The sequence below is a fragment of the Sceloporus occidentalis genome, unplaced genomic scaffold, assembly GCF_023333645.1.
Source record: "Sceloporus occidentalis isolate IW3139 unplaced genomic scaffold, rSceOcc1.0.p SCAF_124, whole genome shotgun sequence".
NCBI lineage: Eukaryota > Metazoa > Chordata > Lepidosauria > Squamata > Phrynosomatidae > Sceloporus > Sceloporus occidentalis.
In genome coordinates, this window is record NW_028317104.1 from 362,078 (window position 1) to 384,852 (window position 22,775).

The 22,775-nt window shown below is 41.4% G+C and overlaps 1 protein-coding gene across 1 annotated transcript in view; it reads right to left on the reverse strand.

Moving 5' to 3' along the window:
• The window catches only part of LOC149282001 (amine oxidase [copper-containing] 3-like), a 117,075-nt gene extending 110,590 nt beyond the window's left edge, over positions 1 to 6,485 (reverse strand). Inside the window, exon 1 of the mRNA XM_089498677.1 lies at positions 4,967 to 6,485. Within this exon, the coding sequence (XP_089354803.1) occupies positions 4,967 to 6,485 (1,519 nt within the window). The remainder of the gene's footprint in view (positions 1 to 4,966) is intronic.
• Positions 6,486 to 22,775: the final 16,290 nt, after the last annotated feature.

A 22,775-nucleotide genomic window follows, 5' to 3' on the forward strand; every position in this document is an offset into this window, starting at 1 on the left:
CTGCCTTTATTGATAATAAACCAGAGAGAACGTAGATATGAAAGGGTTAAAATGAATGTGACCTCTATTAACAGAAAAAAATGTGCATTCCTTTAGTCCCCCTTCCCCCCTCAGGAGTTTAACAAGAACCATATGCGGGCTGCCAGGGAAAACAAGTTTTGGAATAAACAGTCTCATATGTTTTTTTTGTCTGCTTAGTGTGGAATCTTACATGCCTGAGGGAGCTCGCAAGATACCAAGCAGGGAGAATTGTTAGATTTGCCTCAGTGGATGCACAGGACCTTAATTCTATTTACAAAATATCTATTGTATATAATTTTTTAACTAAAAAACATGTAGATATTTGCTTTCTCCAAGAAACCCACTGGAGACAAAAAGATTTATGCTGCCTTTATTGATAGTAAACCAGAGAGAACGCAGACATGAAAGGGTTAAAATGAATGTGGCCACTATAAAGACAGGTTCTTACAAACCTTGAATCCCCCTTTCCCTGCTCAGGAGTTTAACAAGAATCAGCTGCGGGCTCCCAGGGAACACAAGTTTTGGAATAAAGGGTTAATACGCTGTTTCTATTGCAAAATGAAAAGAGCATGGAAAAGCTAATGGGTTTGTTTACAGTTTAGATCCAAAGATATAAGCTAACAGGGCTGTAACACCTCAAAGATTTACTTTTCACTCTAATTATTAGGCTAATTAGGAAGATTGACGTTGATACAGAAAATTTGCCTAATTCAGAAAATACTCAAGTGTCGTTATAATACACAGATATATGTTGTTTCAGGACACATGGAGCTAGTACAATAATTAGCTCTAATTCGTACTGTTTCCCTGCATTCTGTCTTCTATGAAGATTTCTGGAATAAGTTAATTTATTTATAAGAAAAATATATTTATGATTCCATCAGCATAAATATATGAACAACATTATACAGTGAAGGAAAAAATACTTGATCCCCTGCTGATTTTGTACATTTGCCTATTGACAAAGACATGATCAGTCTATAAATGAATATCGCATTTCAAAGAAGTTATAAATTGCTTTGCATTTTACTCAGTGAAATAAATATTTGAGATTAGAAGCACTCTCTTAAAGGGAGTGCTCCTAATCTCTGCTTGTTACCTGTAAAAATGACACCTGTCCACAGAAGCAATCTTTCAATCAAATTCCAAACTCTCCACCATGCCCAAGACCAAAGAGCTGTCTAAGGATTGTAGACCTACACAAGGCTGGAATGGGCTACAAGACCATCGCCAAGCAGCTTGGTGAGAAGGGGACAACAGTTGGTGCGATTATTCGAAAATGGAAGAAACTGGCATTCTCGGTCTGGGGCTCCATGCAAGATCTCACCTTGTGGAGTTTCAATGATCATGAGAACAGTGAAGAATCAGCCCAGAACTACATGGGAGGATCTTGTCAATAATCTCAAATCAGCTTGGACCATAGTCACCAAGAAAACAATTGGTAACTACGCCGTGAAGGACTGAAATCCTGCAACGCCCGCAAGGTCCCCCTTCAAAAGAAAGCCCATGTACAGGTCTGTCTGAAGTTTGCCAATGAAGATCTGAATTATTTAGAGGAGAACTGGGTGAAAGTGTTGTGGTCAGATGAGACCTCGTAATTTGGCATAAACTCCAAATAAACTCAAGGGGAATTCTCTGCTCTGGCAGCCGGCAAATGTCTGCTCGATGGACGCAGACAACCCCGCTACTGCTGGGACCTCAGCCAGGGCTTCTATGACGGAACACCGGCATCACCTGACCTTCCGGTGCTCAGTCATAGAAGCGCCGGCAGAAGTGCCAGCAGTAGTGGGGGTCCGCCAGCCTCCACCCGCTGCCCCCACCAGACACCCGGGAGTCAGAAGCACTGGTAAGTGGGGGGAGTTGTATATGAGGGGGCATAAGGCTTTTCTGGAGGCAGAGTGCCCCATGATATGCCTCCAGAAATGCCCTCCTCCTCTTTGAGAAATTGGCGGGCACAACGTGAAAACGAAGACGAAGAAACAAAGATTCTTTGTTTTGTGTGCCTTCGTTTTCATGTATACACTGCCATGTTCGTTTATTTTGTTATTTGTTTTAAACAATGAAAACGTAACATTTGTGTTTGTTTTCATGTTCTCACAAATACGAATGCACAAGTCTACTAATAATTATATAATTAGGTAGAGTTGCCATTATGCCCTCTGGTTGAAAGGCATTCTGAAAAGCCAGTATACTCAATTACGGAGGAACTGTACAGATTGAAAAGTTTATCTGCAACCGGCAGGTGCCTTCTCTGGTAGCTGTCCCTCATTGTTTGATGCCAAAGGAGCTCCCTGCCGGCAACCAATAGAGTCGCTCGGACCTTTAACTCCTGGCGCCGAAACTTGGCCTGGAGAGATCATTGGTCTCTCGGCTCTAGGAGTTGAAGGTGTCTTCGTGTACGTTTACCAGCCGCCATATTAGTTTATTTGGTATTCGGTTTGAACACCATTCATGTTCGTTTTCATGTTTTCCCAAATACGAATGCATAAGTCTCATTTTTTTATAATATCAATCAAAACGATTTTCAAACGTTATAAGGCTCTTTTTCCGTGAAAATTCCATGGTTGTTTTTAGAGGGGTGCCAAATGTAAAAAAGAAACTAACCAAAAGTTACACTTAGACAATAAATACTAATAAAATGTGAGTAATTTTCTCACAAAAAAATGTTTTTTATGGATGTAAAATGTGGTCAGTGTGTAACAAAATCCAGAAAATATCCAATTACAGAAATGATGTTCATATACCAATGGCAAAACATTTTAAAATATATCATCTCAAATGCAACAAGAAACCCAGAAGTAACTTTTACAAGTATAGTGGTTATAAAGAAGATTACGAGGGTGTTCAGTATATATTTAAATTTATGAGCATTTGCTGGAGGTTTTTGAGGGCTCCATTATATAGTGAAGACATTTACAAGATCCTTTGAAGCGTCTGCTAATGTTTGGACTACATGATGCTTATCAAAACCCAAAGGATACCAAAATGACAACACTATATACCTTTTTTCTTCTGTTTTATGTTTCCTTTTTTTAAAAATCATTTGGAGGACAATTTCAGACCATAAAGGTTATTATAACAAAAGGTTAATGAACAAGTACACTAATGTTATCAAATGAACCACTTTTTGTGTATTTTTATTTTAAGGTGTAATAAGGGGTTAGAAAGGTTCACTTGCTGCTGGTGAGTGGGTAGAGGGCTATGTATGTTATTTTTTTACTCAACATGAATCTACAGGGTTCTCTCCTTATTTCCTGGCTCGATTGCCTATTGATTTGCGTTTGGGAGTATCTTCAGATGGAACAAGTCAAACATCTCATTCTCAATATGTAAGGACTCTGAAGCAAAGTCTACAGAATTTATGAGTTAGCTACCTGAGCTGCTGACAGGATGAATGAGGATGAATGACTCCAAAATAAAATTCAGAGACATTAAGCCTAGGGATAAAGTTCTCTTCCGGAACCTGGGAGTATCAGAAAACACTAGTATGCTGACCGATGGAGAGATACAGCTACTCATTGTGTTAGGTATTAGCAAAAAACAAAAAACAAATGTACTTGGCGCACTCACTACAGATTAAGAGGACACGGTCAGAGTCAGTGGAGTCAGGGGCATACTTAGAGTATTCTGGCACCTGGGACGGATCCTGTATGTGGCACCCCCACACACTGAGCCTCATGGGAATTCAATTCAATGTGTTGGTTATTTTTAATATGCATGACAGTGCTGACAAAAATGAAGCATGTTTTAAGTGGTGATGCAAACGTGACATGGTAAAGTGCATTTGCTTGTATCGGTGAGTTCCATGAGAGTGATGTAAAAAAAAAAAAAGTGTCCCTCTTTCATATTTTTAAATGTTGGGAGGTATGATTTATGCATGGAAATGGTTAAAATACCAGGATTTGACATAACTTGCAGAAAAAAGCATAAAAACATTTTGTATTTCTAAACTTAGGACAAGTAGTAGAATCTATTTTGCAGGTTTTTTCATTAGCTTTTTTGGATGAGTAAAAGATTTTTCTAAAAAAAGTGAGAAAAATTGGTCATCATATTTTATTATTTATTTTTATAGGAAATTAGATGATATGATCAAAAATGGTATGTGAAAAAAACAATATATAATTTGTGTGGGTATATCAGGGGGGTGCCAACTTGCCGGCACCCCGGGAGGAGCAAGCTCGCAAGAGTGCGGTATCGGAGGTCTTTAACAGACCTCCGGCTCCCTTGAGTGATTTTAAGCCAGGTTCGTTTCGGTGCATCCCTACTACTAATGAAGTGGTAGGCCTACACCACATCAATGTTTGGCTTAGTATATAGGAGTTATGCTGCACTATTGTCAATGTCTGGCTCAATGTATAGTGATAGGGATTACGCTGTACCACCGTCAATGTGTGCCTCAGTATATAGTGATAGGTGTTATGTTGTACCACCGTCATTGTCTGCCTCAGTATATAGTGGTAGGTGTTATGCTGTACAACCGTCAATGTCTGCCTCAGTATATAGTGACAGGTGTTATGCTGTACCACCGTCAATTTCTGCCTCAGTATATAGTGATAAGTGTTATGCTGTACCACCGTCAATGTCTGCCTCAGTATATAATGATAACAGTACGTGTTATGCTGTACCACCTCCAGTGTCTGCACCGTTATATAACGGTAGAAGCTATGCAGTTTTAAAGTGTGTATGTGTGGGGGGGTGCCACATACAGGATCCGCCCCAGGTGCCAAATACTCTAGGTACGCCCCTGGGTATACTAAACGGGTAAGGAGAAAATTACTGCTAAACACTGCAAAAGTGTTAAAACAGCCTTGGTCCCAAAGGGTGCAAAAAATGAAAAACAGCCTGGTCCTTAAGGGGTTAAAATAGTTGCTGATGAGCTTGTGCCAGAATTGTTAATAGTTTACTCTAACACTGAAGACATTGACCCAATACAGCAGTTACTTACCCCCAACATCCAGATCAACCTTGTAATTAATAAAATGAGTGTGGATTGTTCCTAGAGTGTGTGGGCCAACTCGATTACCATAATCTTTTCCCCCTTCCACATAGAAAGATGAGCTTATGTATCCCGTGGCATAAACTTTTGTTTCAATAGCACCGTTCTGATAGAAGTTGAAGTCAAAGACATAATCATAGTTGCCCAAGGTAGCAATAGACCTTACAACTAGAACTGTGTTAGCTAAGCCTCCATAGTAATATGAACCGAGGCCTGATGAGTGGCGTCTAAGTGGAAGGCCTGAGTTATGTTCAAATATACAGATGGAATCCTTATTGCGTACCCATGTATCAGAATCCAAATGATAATAGGTGTCTACGTAGGTAGCAACATAAGGACAGTCAATTCCACGTACAAGCTGGTAGATAAAACGGCCAATTCCAAAGTGTCCATCCATGTACCTTGTTAACATCCCCGCTGGTGCATTTGATCCATAAATTGAGATGGCTTCTTGAATGCTCAATTCATACACTATTCTCTCACCCTTAAACCTTATGTCATATAATCTTAGTCCCGAGTTCACATTGACACCAAATGCAAGACTCCAGTGATGGAATAAAACTTGATTATTTTTAACACTGTAACGTGGCCCGTGTGGCTCATACTGCATGGGGATGTCATATAATGCAGTTCTGTGGGATTTCATATAACCAATGTCATCTTTAGGCTGAGGTTTTCTCATTTCAACAACATTCAGTTTCCCGCTCCTATATTTATCTTCCAGTTCTCTAAAACTTTCAAAGTATTGGTCATTGTAGAATACTTTTTCTACTCTCCATTTGGTCCTATCCATGCTCTTGTGGTTTACCATCAGTTCCAATCCTACAGGGTGCAGATAGAATCCACTGCCATGGGTGTTAAAAAAAACAGCAAACCAGGTATCCCTGTCTCCAGATTTGTAACCCCGTGGAGCACTGGTTAAAAAATAGAAGTAATCACTATCAGAACCATCATATCCCAAAACATTTTTTAGAAATGTTGCTGCCTTGGGGAAATCAATACCAGTGATGTGTCTCATCAGTTGTTTATATTCGTTGCCAATCACTGGCCTTCGGTAGTAAGGAAGTTGACTTTTATATTTTTGAAAAGTAACATCTTTTCTGTATGCCAGTTTTGGAATAGGTCCTACCACATACTCTTTAACTTCAGGTTCTTTTTTGCTTCCAAAATAAACCACAACCAATGCCTCTCTTTTAGGTTTTGACCCACCTTTATCCAAATAATGAAGGACATCTTGCTTGTTGGGGAGCTGGAGTTGCACAGAGTATATGCAATTTGAATTAGGTTCAGCCTTGGAGATGTCAACAAAATCTTCATTGAAGTCCTTCTTGATGTACTCCACCACCTTAGTAAGTTCCTCAGGGGTTAAATCTGCAAAAACCAAGCTATCCTCGTTGTGTTTCAGTTGTAAAGACTTCTCTGTTTCGGGTCCACAGATTTTGTGTTGAATTTTTATAAATATTATCATTCCTATAACTGTTGATAAAACAACAGCAAAACATACTGACCAAATTATCAGATTTTTTTTCTCCATGATTGTGCCCCAGAATAACTCACTGTGTTCTACTTTAACAGTTAGGCTTAGAACAAAAACTGCTGCAAATTCTCAGTTTAACATGAAGGATTGTAAAAGGAAATGGGAAAACTTGTAGAAAGGGGAGGGATAATGGTTTTTGTGTTTCAGAGGGGAAATATATAATCTGTGTTAGATGGTTAACCCTACACGATCTAGAAACCCAGCTTCCCAAGAAATGCTAATCATGTTTTAGAGCTAAGTTAAAGCATTAAGGAATTAATTTGAGATAGATGTGTCGGTTTTTAAATGTGCTGTCGCACAAAAACATTAAATGAACTAAAAATACATAACCATATGTCATTTAAAGATTTAATCACATTAAGACAACATACAAACATTTAAGAAATCATTGTAGTTTCTATGGCAACAAACTTTCAATATCTGCTTTTGTGTCACAAGACAAACGTGTTATACCCTATTTTTTGACGGTTGTCATTAATGTGGGGAATACTGGTTTAAAGTGCCACAAGCATTAACATAGATTTTGAAATTTTTTAGAATACACATTGTAGACACTGAAAATAGGCTTTAATCAACGAAAAAAACATATTAGAATGTTTTGAATTTTAACTTTGTTTAGTTATTCAACAGATTTGTGCACAGAGAGCAAACATCTATTGGGACAATTCTTGAATCCAGAGTAGATTTTTGAAATGCAGTTCCACCACTCCCTGCAGCAGCACTACACAAATGGGAAGATACAGCCAGAAGAATGCTATGGGACAGAATTTTTTTTTTCAAACTTCTTTTTATTTAAAGTTTTTTTTTCTTTTTTATGTTTTCTTTGGTTCGTCACGATAAGGATACAGAAAGAAAGAAGGGGGGGTCACAAAAAATAAAATGCAGTGTCAGATCCATGGTAAATTTCAAATGACAAACAGTCACACAGTACACGTGAAGGGGTATAGAGCCAACACAACAAGAATGTCGTATAATAAATATAAGTAAGAATATGTATAAGTTGAGGATATGTAGCAAAGAGAACGAAAAGCATGAGTAGTCCTCATCATTTGAGGAGAATGACATGGTATCAAGTAGAGGTCCACAAAGAGGAGGTGAGATGGTAAGGTGTGTGTCAGCCATATGGGTAGGCTCAGAGGTTCCCGTCGTGAGGTAAATATGACACTATGTATCCATAAACGTGAACGTGTAGAAATGTAGTCTGAAATGAAACAGAACATAACAAACAAGAACAAATAAACCCTCTGCTCATCCTGCGTGGTGGTAAAAAAAAAAAAAAAAAAAAAAAAGGGGGGGGGGATTGCCCATTAAGAAACACCATGTCGTGCACAGCGACAGAACCTATGCAGGTACAATTGGAGTTCTGCCTCGAAAAAGTTGGAGACTGTACCACGAGGTATGTTGAAAAGCGGACTGGATCAACAATTGTGTGTCTGTTTTCAATGTGGAAATGAATGTGCCCCAAGTGTCAAAAAACTTACTGGTGGATTTTTCCTTTGTCAGCGTGGCTTCTACCCAATCCATCCGAAATAGGTAAAACAATTTGTCTTGGAAAAGAGTAAGAGTGGGTGGTTGAGGTCGAATCCAGTGGTGAAGTATACATTTACGGGCCACAGCAGTAACAATATGTGTGAGTTTTTTAGAAGAACGACCAGTAGGACCAACCATACCAAACATCGCCACCTCAGGAGATAGCGGAAACGATACAATCTTGTGGTTCAAAACAAAAGTATGTACTTGGGACCAGAAAATTTGAATTAAAGGGCATTGCCAGAAGCAGTGAAAGGAGTGTGCGTTTTCAGCATTGCATTTAGGACAATTAGAGGTTGGCCGCAAACCCAGTTTGTGGAGACGCTCAGGAGAGAAATATACATCATGAGTTATTTTATAAGCCATTTCCTTATACGTCGTCACTGGCAGAACAGAGGAGGCGGTAACGGTAGCTTTACATATGTCATCTCTGGTAACAGTCGGTATGTATTTTGTCCATCTGTCCAGTCCACCAATCTTGTCAGTCGAGTCACATGTAGATCGAATAAACTTATATAAAAAACTGATGGAAGGTGTATGTCCTCTGTGTTCGTAAATGTGTCTGTCAAGAAGGTTGTGCCAGTCATGGCGGGTGAAATGAGCAGTGACTGAACCAACATAACTTTGAAGCTGCAGGTATGCAAACCAAGGAATCTGTAGGTCAGGAAATTTGTCTCGACATTGACTTAGTGTAAGAACGCGTTGGTTAGACTCATCAAGGAGATGAGAAATTGATGTGAGGCCCATGGCTTGCCACATGGTGAATGGAAGTGAGGAACGGCCCTCCTGGAAGGCTGGGTTGTGAACAAGCGGTAAGTGAGAAGTGTATTGCCAATTGAGTTTGAGGAGAGTACGAAGAGATTTCCAAGCTCTAATCGTGGAGTATAATAAAGGATTTTCCCTCACATTTTCCGGTAATAAAAGGTATGGCGTGTGTAATAAGACAGATAACATATGCGGGGTGCATAATTGACTCTCAAGAGAGGTGTCTGTAAAGTTGTGGGACAGTGACAACCAATCAATTGCGTGTCGTGAAAGAGCAGCTATGTTATATTGCTTAATATCCGGGAAATTAAAACCCAAGGACTGTGGTGTGTGTTTAAGTTTATATAAGCCAATCCTGGGTTTCTTTCCCTTCCAGAGGAAGAGGTTAAATTGTTTATCCAAAAATTTGAGATCAGTGGATTTGAGTAAAAGGGGTAAGGATTGTATGGTGTAAAGAAGTTTAGGAAAGCTAATCATTTTAATGAGATTAATCCTACCCGTCAGTGTCAAGTGTAACGCGTGCCATAATTTCAGTTCATTCGTAACCTCCTTAATGATTCTAGAAATGTTTAATCTGTAGAGTAGACGTGGGTGTTTTGGTAAAGTGATGCCTAGATATTTAATTGAGGTCGTCGCCCAACGAAAGCCAAAACTAGGGGTATCCGGGGGCAAAACAGAAGGGCCCAAATAAAGCGCCTCCGATTTGTTGACATTAATTTTAAAACCTATCACCTCCCCCCAGGTGTGAAGTAAAGAGAGAATGTGTGGGATGGACGTTTTGGGGTCAGAGATGTATAAGAGAATGTCATCAGCAAAAGCCGTCAGTTTGTGTTCCAGTGAACCAAAAAAAATTCCTCGAAAATCAGTGGATGAAATGAGAATACGGAGTAGGGGATCCAAAGCCAAATTAAAGAGGAGGGGAGAAAGAGGACATCCCTGTTAACCCCTCGGCCCAAGCGAATAGACTCAGACGCCAGCCCGTTTGTGATGATAACCGTTTCTGGACACGTGTATAAATTGCGTATAAAGTTTAAAAAGTTTTGTCCAAAGAAACGTTTTTTTAAGATCCTGTAGAGGTGAGGCCAAGCTACAGTATCGAAAGCCTTTTCTGCGTCTAAACTTAATAAGGCTCGAGGATGGCGATCAGGGTCAGAGTTGGATGTTATTACAGCTGCCAGGGCTGTACGGATACCCCTGACCGAATGACGACCTTTGGTGTATTAATAATTTTGGGAGGAGGGATTGCAGTCTGGAGGCAATTAATTTAGTGAGAATTTTCAAATCTTGGTTGAGAAGTGAGATGGGTCGGTATGATTGAACATTTGTAGGGTCTTTGTGTGGTTTAGGTATCAGTATAGTAGTGGAACGTGTCAAAGACTGTAGTGGGAAATTATTTTGAAAAATATCATTATATAATGCAGTGAGGGCTGGCACTAGGTGTTGTGAAAGTATCTTATAGTATTCAGCGGAAAAGCCGTCTGGGCCAGGAGCACGACCGTTGGGCAGAGAGTGAATGGTGTGTTTAACCTCCTCCTCTGTTATAATAGCATTTAAGTTGTCCCTTTGTTCATTGGTTGCGGGATTTCGCCATATTGGCCAATAATTTACCAGCTCTGTTGCCCCATCGGAAAAATTTGTTTTTTGTGTAGTCTATTTGAGTTTGGGCTTTCTCTAATAACAAAGCGTCTAAGAGCTGCTTACATTCCGTGTATTTGATTTTGTGAGAGTCATCTTTATGGACAGAGTAGTCAAGAAAAGTGCGCTGCACTTCTGCAAGTAAGGAATCATACCTCTGATACCAGCGTTTACGTTGATTTGCCTCATAAGATATGATGTTACCCCTTATTACTGCTTTAGAGGCTTCCCAGAAGAGCATATGATTATCAATGTGTTCCATATTGTCATCTTGGTAATTTGCCCAAGATGTTTGTAACATGGTTGTAAAATCGTCTCTACAGGTATAGTGAGCAGGGAATGTCCAATGTCTATGTGACCTTTGCGTGTTGGGTAGTTGGACCGTAAGATGAATGGGTGCGTGATCCGAGACTACTATTGTATCTATGCGAGTGTTAGATATAAACGGTAAAAGCGACGATGATGTAAGGAACATGTCGATCCTAGAGAAAGAGTGGTGTACTCTAGAAGCATGAGTGTATTCTTTATGTGTAGGGTGTGTGACACGCCATGGGTCCACTAGATGTAATGAGTTGGTGAATAGGTGAATACCTTCCAAAGGGGTCAACGAGTGTAAAGTCCGTCCCGTCCTGTCCAAATTGTCATCTAGGACTGTGTTGAAGTCACCGCCTATGAGGAAGTTGGAGGAGAAAGAGAGGTTAATAAGCATTTCATAAAGGTGTACATAAAAAGAATGATTTGGGTAGTTAGGAGCATATAAATTAATAATATTAAACCTCTGGCGATGTATGGTGAGATCCAAGAGTATGTATCTGCCATTGGGATCAATAATTGTATTATGGATGTCATAAGGCAAGGATTTACTAATTAAGATTGCCACTCCCCGAGATTTAGTTTTATAAGGGGCAGAGTAGCAGGCTTCGATCCAGTAATCCTTCAATGTCGATTGGGAACCTACTTTCCAATGCGTTTCCTGGAGAAACACTATATGGGGTTTGTACCTTCGTAACACTGTTAGAACCTTTTTCCTTTTGACAGGGGTATTAAGTCCCGCCACGTTCCAGGATACCAATTTTAAGGGGCATTGTGTGTGAGTCTAATCAGATGGTGCAGTCATTGATATCTAGAAATGGGGGTAGAAAGAGGTCACTTAGTTGTTGAAGAGATAATGGAACAATATGCATCCCTGTGTGTCCCAGCTCACACAGGAAGTGAGGTATTGTGGACAAACCAAAAACAGGAGAAATAAAGAAAAAGCGGGTATACCCGCACACACCACGCAGGAGCAGTACAAAAATTAAACAAAACAAATGAAACCTTAAAACTGTAAGGAGCGCCATCATCGTCGGGTCTTCGGAGTACCGCAGACAAGACGTGTATACGTGTGGATATGGAACGAACAGTCCAGAGTTCATGGAGAGTTGAGTGAAGCAGATGGAGTAGGTGAAGACGTCATCGCATCCAGGTGTAGCGCCGCCTCTTGGGGTGAGTCGCAGACCCAGGTCGTATCGTGGATTGTGAAGCGAAGTCTCGCCGGGTAAAGCATGGTGAATTTTATTTGACCCTCGATCAGCCGCTTGCTATTGTTTGGTGGTCTCTCAGGGCCCAAACGATGGGCACGTTCAATTTGAAGGGGTAAGCCGTTGTCTAGAGTCAGCTGCAGCACTTTCGGAAGCCAGCCCTGAAGCGTCGCGAGTAGAGAGGACGGCTTGACAGATTCTGGGATACCCACAAATCTCAAATTGTTTCTTCTACTTCTGTTTTCAAGATCATCCAATTTGTCAGTGAGTGTTTTAATCTGTTGGGCCTGAGTAGATAGATCAGTTTCCAATTTGGCAACGAGGTCTTCGCTGTCACTTTGTCGCTGTTCCAACGTGGTGAGTCTACTAGTGTGATCTGTTACTTCTTGCCGTATAGTGAGTAAAGTTTCTTTGAGGTCTTGGAAACGCTGGTCCAGCATCGGCATCATGACCTCAGAAACTGCCTTCACCAGTGCCAGAGCCTGAGGAGGGGTAGCGCTGTCCTCTGGGAACTCCTCAAAGAAGGCAGCTTTGGGAGAAAGAGACTGCGAGTCTTCACTTGACGGTTGGGATGATTGCAGTTTAGTTAAACGCTTTTTTTGAGAGGATTTGCCGGGTGTTTTACCCGAAGAGTTGAGGAATTTATCCATCTTTACGTGGTCGCCGTTAGCTTTGTCACCTCTCCTTGTCTGGTTTTCTTGAACAGTGTAGTGATTATTTGCAGAAAAGAATAGGTACTGTAATGGGTGAGGACACTATGACACAAAAAGAGTCAGTGGAGACACTAGAATTTGCTAGGTAAGAATATTGCCAATGAAGTATTTTAGTGGCAAGGGAAAAGTTGGAAAGCGTCATGCACGATGCGCTGTTGCTCACGGTGCTGTCAGTAAGTAAATCAGGCTTGAAATGATAATATGTTAAAACGTGGAAAATAAAACAAATACTGAGCCACGCTTTGTCGTGGAAGTAAGGCTCCAATATATAATAGGTATTCAGCACAGGTGCTAGAGAGATTTGTGTAGTAAAATCCAAATATATATCATATAGTAACGGCCCAGAGCAGAGATCCTATATTTTAGGGCCAAAACGCCCAAATCGTTGCTGAATTCAATAAGCCGTCAACGTGTAAAGGGTTAATTTGAATTTTTGAGTTTGGCACTTAAAGATAACGGTGATAAAGCACAAAATTTATAGAATGAAGACTGATATGAGCCTCATGCAATGTATTATATATCAAAACAATGGAGCCGTTAGGCAGACCGGGCCCAGTAAAACAACTTGAAAAATACGTATAATGAATTTATGGCTGATAGCCCATCAATATATAAGTAAAAGCCGTTTTCCCATACAGTGGTCAGTCACTGTGGACATATATATGCTGCGGCGGTATACAGGCCTGAATGGTGTGATGATGAGTCCAGGGTCTTGTAGCGGGTGGCGGCCACGCGGCGCTCCGGGAAAACGTATAAAAAGCGATGGACGGCACTTCCTCCACCGTCTGAAGCTGTACCGGTGAGCTCAGGGGATGATAGCCGATCAACCCCGGCTCCAACGAGGCCTCGGTGTGGCAGAAAGCTGGTCACTTGGCCGGCTAGGTAGGCCTCAACCGCCGGGCTCCCGGCCAGCAGCCCCCCGCCGTTTCCTCTCCGCACCAAAGCGTTGGTGAGATCGCGGAGAGTGTCCGCCGCCTCCCGGCACTCTCAGGGAGCGGCGATGGCGCTCGGTAAGGGTGATGCACCCCGGATTGTAGTAAGCGCGGGGGAGCCCTGTTAATATGCTGCCTCCAGGTATGGCCGCCGACCGGAAGTCTCATGGGACAGAATTTTAAAAAAAATTATACCAATTATTAAAATTGATCCTTTAGAGTAAGAAAAGCAATACGGCAGCAGCAACCGGTGTATATCCTTCTGATTTAAACGTGGCTTAGATAGGGAAAATGCTCAGCAGGTATTAGAAGTACAAGCATACTGGGACCTTTTTTGACCTCCCCCGGGTTAGCCCCCCCATATTGAGAATTTTTACAAAAGATCATTGCATTTGTTAGATCTTTGTTAGATCAGGTTTGATCAACTGGTTTTTTTTTCATTAGATCTACTCTAAAATAGGCAATATTAACAATCTTTTTCAGGGGGGGCTAAATGTTACTGATTATGATAGCTCTGCGTTAGATCAGGTTTGATCAGACAACATTTTTGTTAGATCTAGTCTAATTACTGAGTGCATATTTAATGAGGGGGGCTGGCCCCCCTCAACTGAAATTTGGAATTTTTTTTATAGATTTTGGTAGATATTCGTTAGATCCGGTTAGATCAACTGTTTTTTTTCGTTAGATCTATCATGCAGGAGGCGGTATTCACAATCCTATTTTGTGTGCGGGGGATGGGTATACATACGAGTTGCCCCCCCCAACTGAAATTTTGATTTTTTTTAAATGGATTTTGGTAGATATTCGTTAGATCCGGTTAGATCAACTGTTTTTTTTCGTTAGATCTATCACGCAGGAGGCGTATTCACAATCCTATTTTGGGTGCCGGGGGTGGGTATACATACGGGTTGCCCCCCCCAACTGAAATTTGGAAATGTTTTAATGGATTTTGGTAGATATTCGTTAGATCTGGTAAGATCAATAGCTTTTTCGTTAGATCTATCACTCAGGAGGCAGTATTAACAATCCTATTTTGTGTGCGGGGGATGGCAATACATACTGGTTGCCCCCCCTCAACTGAAATGTGGAACTTTTTTAATGGATTTTGGTAGATATTCATTAGATCCGGTTAGATCAACTGTTTTTTTCGTTAGATCTATCACGCAGGAGGAGGTATTCACAATCCTATTTTGTGTGTGGGGGGATTGGAATACATACGGGCTGGCCCCCCTCAACTGGAATTTGGACATTTTTCAATGGATTTTGGTAGATATTCGTTAGATCCGGTTAGATCAATAGTTTTTTTTTGTTAGATCTATCACACAAGAGGGGGTATTGACAATCCTATTTTGTGTGCGGGGAGGATAGGTTTTATTTCCTAAATGCTTTATTTCCTATCTTTTAGCTTTGTATAGCGTTTCCAGGGCCAGCCTTAGGTGTTCAGGTGCCCTTTGCGGACCACCCCCGAATTCCACGGAACAGAGGTAGAGCTAAGCGGGACATAAATTCCAAATTTATGTATTCCCATCCTCCTGCATACAAAATAGGATTGTAAATACCGCCTCCTGCGTGATAGATCTAATGATATACCTACCAAAATCCATAAAAAAATTTCCACATTTCAGTTGAGGGGGGGCCAACCCGTATGTATTGCCATCCCCCGCACACAAAATAGGATTGTGAATACCGACCTCCTGCGTGATAGATCTAACCAAAAAAACTGTTGATCTAACCGGATCTAACGAATATCTACCAAAATCCATAAAAAAAAAAATCCAAATTTCAGTTGAGGGGGGGCTAACTCGTATGTATACCCATCCCCCGCACACAAAATAGGATTGTGAAAACCGCCTCCTGAGTGATAGATCTAACGAAAAAAACAGTTGATCTAACCGGATCTAACGAATATCTACCAAAATCCATTTAAAAAAATCCAAATTTCAGTTGAGGGGGGCCAACTCGTATGTATACCCATCTCCCGCACACAAAATAGGATTGTGAATACCGCCTCCTGCGTGATAGATCTAACGGAAAAAAACAGTTGATCTAACCGGATCTAAAGAAATTTTCCTTCCGATGCTCCACCATAGAAGCCCCAGAGGAAGTGCCGGCAGCAGCGAGGTTGTCTGCATATTTAATCCCATGCCTTAAGTGGAAAAGAGGAATTGCATCTTGGAGAGGAGGGAGAGAGGAAGACCCACATTAGAGCTGCAGGAAGTATGAAAGGCTTTTCCCTCCTGTTTCTCACGTGTTCCAGCATCATCACCGTAAATTAACCTGGGATTGGATAAGTATTAAAATCGTATCGATTTTCATATTTTTATACTTTAATTTTAGATCACTTGGGAAGATCCATGCTAGTCTGCTAAACATAGCGCATGTACTATGGTATTGATGTTTGTAGGTATGTTTTTAACATTTCTTATTAAACACAATTAACTGTGTCGGTTCCCGAGTGATTGTTAAATTGGGGTCAACTGCTAGTACAAGACATTCGCTGCCAAAATACCTGGTAAATCTTATATTATAGTTGTACAAAACTTATCAGTGTTTCGGGGTGTTTACAAATGCATTTGGGTACTATTAACTTAGCTTGTGCCTTCTGCCTGAGTTTCACGTGCTCGGCAGCCATTTTGTGACTTTGAACAAAAGAGCACATGGTCGGTGGCCATCTTTGTTTGCACCAAATATCATCTCAAACCACAACAGAAGGGCATAAAGCATATCAGGGGAGCAGAGTGGCATATCAGGAGGCATAAAGCATATCTAAGGGAGCTGCATAATACCGTATTTGCTCGATTATAAGATGACCCTGATTATAAGACGACCCCCCAAAATCGGAATATTAATTTATGAAAAAAAGAAAAAGCCTGAATATAGGACGACCCTATAGGAAAAAAGTTTTACCAGTACTATTAACTTAGCTTGTGCCTTCTGCCTGAGTTTCACGTGCTCAGCAGCCATTTTGTGACTTTGAACAAAAGAGCACATGGTTGGTGGCCATCTTTGTTTGCACCAAATATTGCACAGTTTCATCTCAAACCACAACAAAATTGGCGTAGTCGGCAGGATTTTGCCAGAAATTGAGTATCGGCAGTTAATAACCAAATTTACCAATTGTATAAAATTATTGTTTTTTGTAAATTTTTGATAAAATGTATATTTTTTCCCAGTGTGATTTAGTAAGCCTCCCAAGTTATATTTTCACAACTACAAGAGGCTTATCCATGTAATGGTGATTTTGAAATCATTAATCTTGGTTATGTTAATTCTGTGAGGAGAGTCACATTATAGTATAGGCTTCGGACCTAAGGATTATTACATCCAAGAGTAAGCACTTACAGATTTTTCTTGTATGCCTGAGTGTATGTATATTTAAAGTACTAAACTTAAAGGGTACAAAAATTCATCTGTTAAATGTGGGTCAAAGATTATCAAGTGTAGCACTGTACTATTTATACAGGATCTTAAATGACTGTTGCTTTAGTGTTCCTTGTTAAAAGTGTACCTAGCTTAAACATATTGCATTAGTGATAGTCACTGGTATTCAATTGCATTGGGTTCTCCTGTTAAAGGGTGACTGTTTATTAGTTATTGGCAGCCTATAGCATTGATTCTCCTGTTAAAGGGTGACTGGTATAATTGTGTTACGTAAATGTTAGTTATTTGACGCAAACTTTAAAGCATATAGGAAGTCGCCTGTTGTACGCGTGTTGCATGAGTGTGATTGTTCATTCAGGTTGTGTGCTCTATATTTTATATATTTTACGTGTTTCTCTAGTGTGAAAGTAGATACACGCAAGTGCTTGTAAAAAAAACACATAAGTGGAGCCTGTGTGTGTTAGTGGTACAATACATACTAGTAGTAGTAAGGCTCACTACAAACACGTGTGCTTGTCCTGCCATCTGATTGCATTTGAAGTATATCTGACTGAGAATGAGTTTCATTAAGAAGAAGTTGAGAGCAATGATGGGGGATAAAAGACCCAAATTTGGGGCTGTACCACATTGGGCTACCACCAGGCCCGGATTGACTTAGGGGCTGATGGAGCTGCAGCTCCAGGCCCCTACCTTAAAATAGGCCCAGTCAGTTCGGTCCTTTACGGCCACATTAACGCAGGGCATAAGGGGCACCTGCCCCTTAAGCCCGCCGCAACTGCGACCGGGTCCGCCACTTTAAGGGGTCGGGAAGCCCCCACCAGGGTCGGCCTTACGGGTGTGCGGCCGCACAGGGTTTAAAAAAAAAAGTTTTTGTTAACTTTATTTAACATGGAGGATGTTAAATAAAGTTAAAAAAAAAACCCCGATGTTTTAATGTTGCTGCTTGCTCCGGCAACAAGGTAAGTAGGGTGAGGGAGGGGGGTGCAGTGAGAAGGGGCAGAGGGGGGGTTAGATAGTGAGAAATGGGGAGAGGGGATAGATAGTGAGAGGGGGGTACATAGTGAAAAGGGGTACATAGTGAAAAGGGGGAACATAGTGAGAAGGGGTAGATAAGATGGGGAGAGGGGGTAGTGTGAATGCGTATGAGAATGAATAAATAAATGTCTGGATGAATTGTGTGAATGCGTATGACAATTAATGAATTCATGTGTGGATGAATTGCTTGAATGATTTGTGAGACTGCATTAATGAATGTGTTAATGATTTGTGTGAATGAGTAAATGCAAAGATGGTACATGAAGGGTGGGCTTTAACAATTAACAAATAAATAAATATGGGCTGCTCGGGCTTAAATGCCCAGGCCTATTTTTTGTCCCAGTCCGGGCCTGGCTACCACTATGGGCAGATGGAATGCTATAGCGGATGAGCTAGTGTGTTATGGTGCACCTGTGTACCCAGAGGTTGGTGAAGAGATAGGAGGTATGGCGCTGAAGCTTGATTTAGGGGTCTATCCCAAACATGAGAGCAGAGCTGCAGCAGAAGTGGGCTGGATTATCTTGCATGCCTTAAAAAATGAGGTAGTACAGAGACAGGCCCTAGAAAAGGAGTTAGCCGAAGTAAAACAAAAATTGTTATTGTCAAATGAATGTTTGGAAAGTAACAATGCCCGTAAGGAGGAATTACAGGAAACTACTACTCTGCTAATTAGCAAACTAAATCGTAGTCGCTCTAAAAAGGGTAAGGTGCCGTACAACACCAGAAAGGTGAGAACCATGACTGAACAATACCAGGTGCAAATTGGACACCTGTGGTTATTCCTCCTCCCAGTAGCCCGGTAAAGTTGAAGCAGTACCGGCTGCCGGGGGGACAAAAGGAAATCAGTGAAACAATCAATGAATTGTTGAGAACAGGTGTAGTTCGTCCTGCAATAAGCCCTTTTAATGCTCCTGTATTTCCTGTTAAAAAATCTGATGGTTCTTGGCATATGACGATAGATTATAGGGGACTCAACAGAGTGGCACCGCCATTGAGTGCTGAAGTCCCCAATATCATCTCGGTTATTGAGGACATAGCCAAACAGGCCAGGGAGTGGCATGCAGTGATTGATCTAGCGAATACATTCTTTTCAATCCCCATTGCACCAGAGTCGCAGGATCAATTTGCATTCACCTGGGAAGGTCGTCAATATACTTTTCAGGTGGTGCCCCAAGGATACCTACACTCCCCCACCATATGCCATGGACTGGTTGCCAGAGATTTAAGCCAACTAAACCTGAAAGTACCTGTCTTCCACTAGATCGATGACATCATGATTACCGGAACTAAAGAGGAAGTGAAGCAAGCATTGACTGTTTTGATTGATCACATGGTTGACAGAGGATGGGCTGTCAACAAAGACAAAGTGCAGGGTCCCGCCCAGGAAGTCAAATTTCTCGGAATGATCTGAGCCGGTCCTGTTTGTAAGATTCCCCAACCAGTACTGAATACAATACAAAACACTCCATCGCCAAAGACTTTGAAAGATGCACAAAAGTTTCTCGGTGCCCTAGGATATTGGAGGTCATTTATACCTCATCTTGGACTTTTGCTACGTCCCATATACAATGTTACACGCAAAAAATCTACATTTGTTTGAGGCACAGACCAAGAAACAGCATTTAACGCAACCAAGGAAGCCGTTTTACAGCATCAAGGTCTTGGTCCAATCAAAGCCGAATTCCCTTTTCAACTCAATGTGATGGTAATCAATAACGTGATGTCGTGGGGCTTGTGGCAGCCAAATGAAGTTAAAGGCCAACGAGCGGTACCAATTGGGTTCTGGTCCAAGCAACTAACTGGAGCTCAGCAACGGTACTCGCCCCTGGAGAAGAACTTATTAGCTGCCTACACGGCCCTGCAGCATGTAGAGACTATAACCCAAAAGGCCCCAGTCTCCGTGAAAACAGACTTACCAATTGCAGGCTGGATGCGTGATGAAGGCCTACCCATACGTGCAGAGGTGGCACAAAGTCAAACTCTCAAGAACGAGGTGGAGTGCAAACAGGTGAAGTGAAGGACTTAACTAGGATTCTCAATGGTCTTGTGACATACGAAACCTTGTCACATCCAAATACCTGCGAGATACCTGTGCTTCAGCCTTCTCCGATAAAGACTGCCTTACCTTATGAGGAATTACAAGACTGTGAGAAACCAAATGCATGGTTTACAGATGGATCAGCTGTGATGACCCACAAAGGAAGACACTGGACAGCTGTGGCTTATAATCCAGATGGAGAGGTGGTCATCCAGGAGCAAGGTAAAGGTGGCTCCAGTCAATATGCAGAACTTGTTGCCGTAACCATCTTGCTGGAAGAAACTGATTCCCATGAACTTTTCATTTACACAGACAGTTGGGCTGTTTACAAAGCTTGCACTACATGGATGACTACATGGAGAGAAAATCATTGGCTTATACATGGAAAACCAGTATGGGGAGGTATAGGACTTTGGGAAAAGATCTGGGCAGCCGCACAGACACGACATATCAAAATTGGACATGTTGATGCTCATATAACCAAAGACTTGGGGAAAGAAAACCCTAATAAGATAGCTGATGAACTGACTAGAGTAAGGAACCTGAAGACCCATGACCAAGATCCTGTTGATCCAGTCATACTTCGTATGGCTACATGGGCGGATGCAGCGGGAGGACATCGAGGAAACAAGGCCACCCTGAAGTGGGCTAGAGCCAGAGGACTTCCTGTCACTTTGGAGCTCGTAACTACTGCCAAGCAAGCATGCCCTGTCTGCAGTGAAATAAAAAAGTGTCCCCTTTCCACTCAATCAAAGGGTCATTTAAAGAAAGGCATTTCTGCAGGTGACATTTGGCAAATGGACTACATCGGTCCTCTGCCGAAAGGAACAGGAGGTTTGGTGTACTGTTGCACTGCAGTAGACACATATACTGGGCTGATAAGAGTTCTCCCTTGTAAAAGTGCTAATCAAGCTTCTACCCTGAAAATGCTTCAACTCCTAATCACTGCATATGGCATGCCAACGGAAATACAAAAAGACAATGGAAGTCATTTTACTGGTCAGTTAGTCCAACAATGGGCACAGGACTCTGGGATTAGATGGATATTCCATCCCCAAGCTTCGGGGTTGATTGAAAGGTGCAATGGGCTTTTAAAAGAGCAAATTTGAAAGCTATCCCCAAGTTTGTCATTAAAAGGGTAGGATAAGGTTATTACACAGGCTGTACTGATTTTAAACAATAGGCCACTACTATTTTTGCTTACTTGCAAAAATGACAATACGTTTGTTAGTTTAAGGTTGACATTTACAGGTAGCCTCCCCGAATCAGTGGGAAAAAACAAATTCTTGATCAAACTAACTAACCATTTTTATTTTTCAGTTGGTAGGGAGGATTGGCAAAAGCTAATCTTTCCAATAGGAGGCAATATGCCTAGAGGGACAGAGGTAACACTCACACTCACTGTTCTAGGAGAGGTTGCAATCTGGGTTCCCCACAAAATTGTAGTTACCTGGGATCAAAAACCAGAAATACAAGTAGGATCTAAGGTGTGGGTTTTACCAAGGTCCACTGATCAGCACAGGCAGAAGGGAGAGATAATCTCTGATGGGCCTGGCGATACTAAAATTGTATTGTTGGAAGGTGACTCTAAACCTGTTTATTTTCCATCCATGGGCCTCCAACTCATTCATGAGCATCCTGGCTCACTTCGCAGAGATGACCAACGTTTCTGACTGCTGGGTATGCAGTGCCATTCCTGTGAGCGACAAAGGAGGTTACCTATTCCTCGGGTCCCGTGATTGGAACATGACATGAAGCAAGTCAACAAGACTGGGTTTGGATGGCATCGTGAGACAGATAAACCCAGTGAATACCAAAGGATTTTTGGACACCACGCAGGATGCTATAAAGAAACTGTCTCAAGAGCAGCTACATAGTGAACAATGAGGGCGAGATTAACCATGATCTCTCTAAGCTGACAGTGATAAAGGAAAAGCTCCATGAAACACCAGACATCGGTTTATTTGGGTGGTTGGGGAGCTTGGGAAATACAGTTGTACATGGTTTGATGATTGCCATATTCATTTGTATTTCTTTGTTTGTTTCATGGAAGTGTACATGTCGTATGTTTAGTAGACTAGCAGACATGGATTTTAGAGAACTCCCTATTAGAGTATAACATTGGTCAATTATGGTGTAAAAGCAAGAGGTGGAATGTTATGGACATGAAAAATGAGGTACATTTGTTGGCGCTATTTGTGCTTTTGCGCCCATAACTCCCTAAGTTATAAACTCTGAGATTCCCCATTTGAGATTCCCCATTTTTAGTAGATATTCCCTAGGTAAGTGGCACTAGAAGGGTTAATTTCAAACAAAAGAAGTGGCCTTTACTGTCCCAGAAACCAGTAGTGACCAGTTCTATCCGGTCACTACTGTAAGCATGGCCAAAACCAGTTTTTCTAGTTTTTTAGGGAAAGCATGTTCGGAGGCAGGGAATGGGAGGAGAGTAGGGGGAGAATGGGCAAGGGAAAAGGGGATTTAATCCCATGCCTTAAGTGGAAAAGAGAAATTGCATCTTGGAGAGGAGGGAGAGAGGAAGACCCACATTAGAGCTGTAGGAAGTATGAAAGGCTTTTCCCTCCTGTTTCTCACGTGTTCCAGCATCATTACCGTAAGATAACCTGGGATTGGATAAGTATTAAAATCGTATCGATTTTCATATTTTTATACTT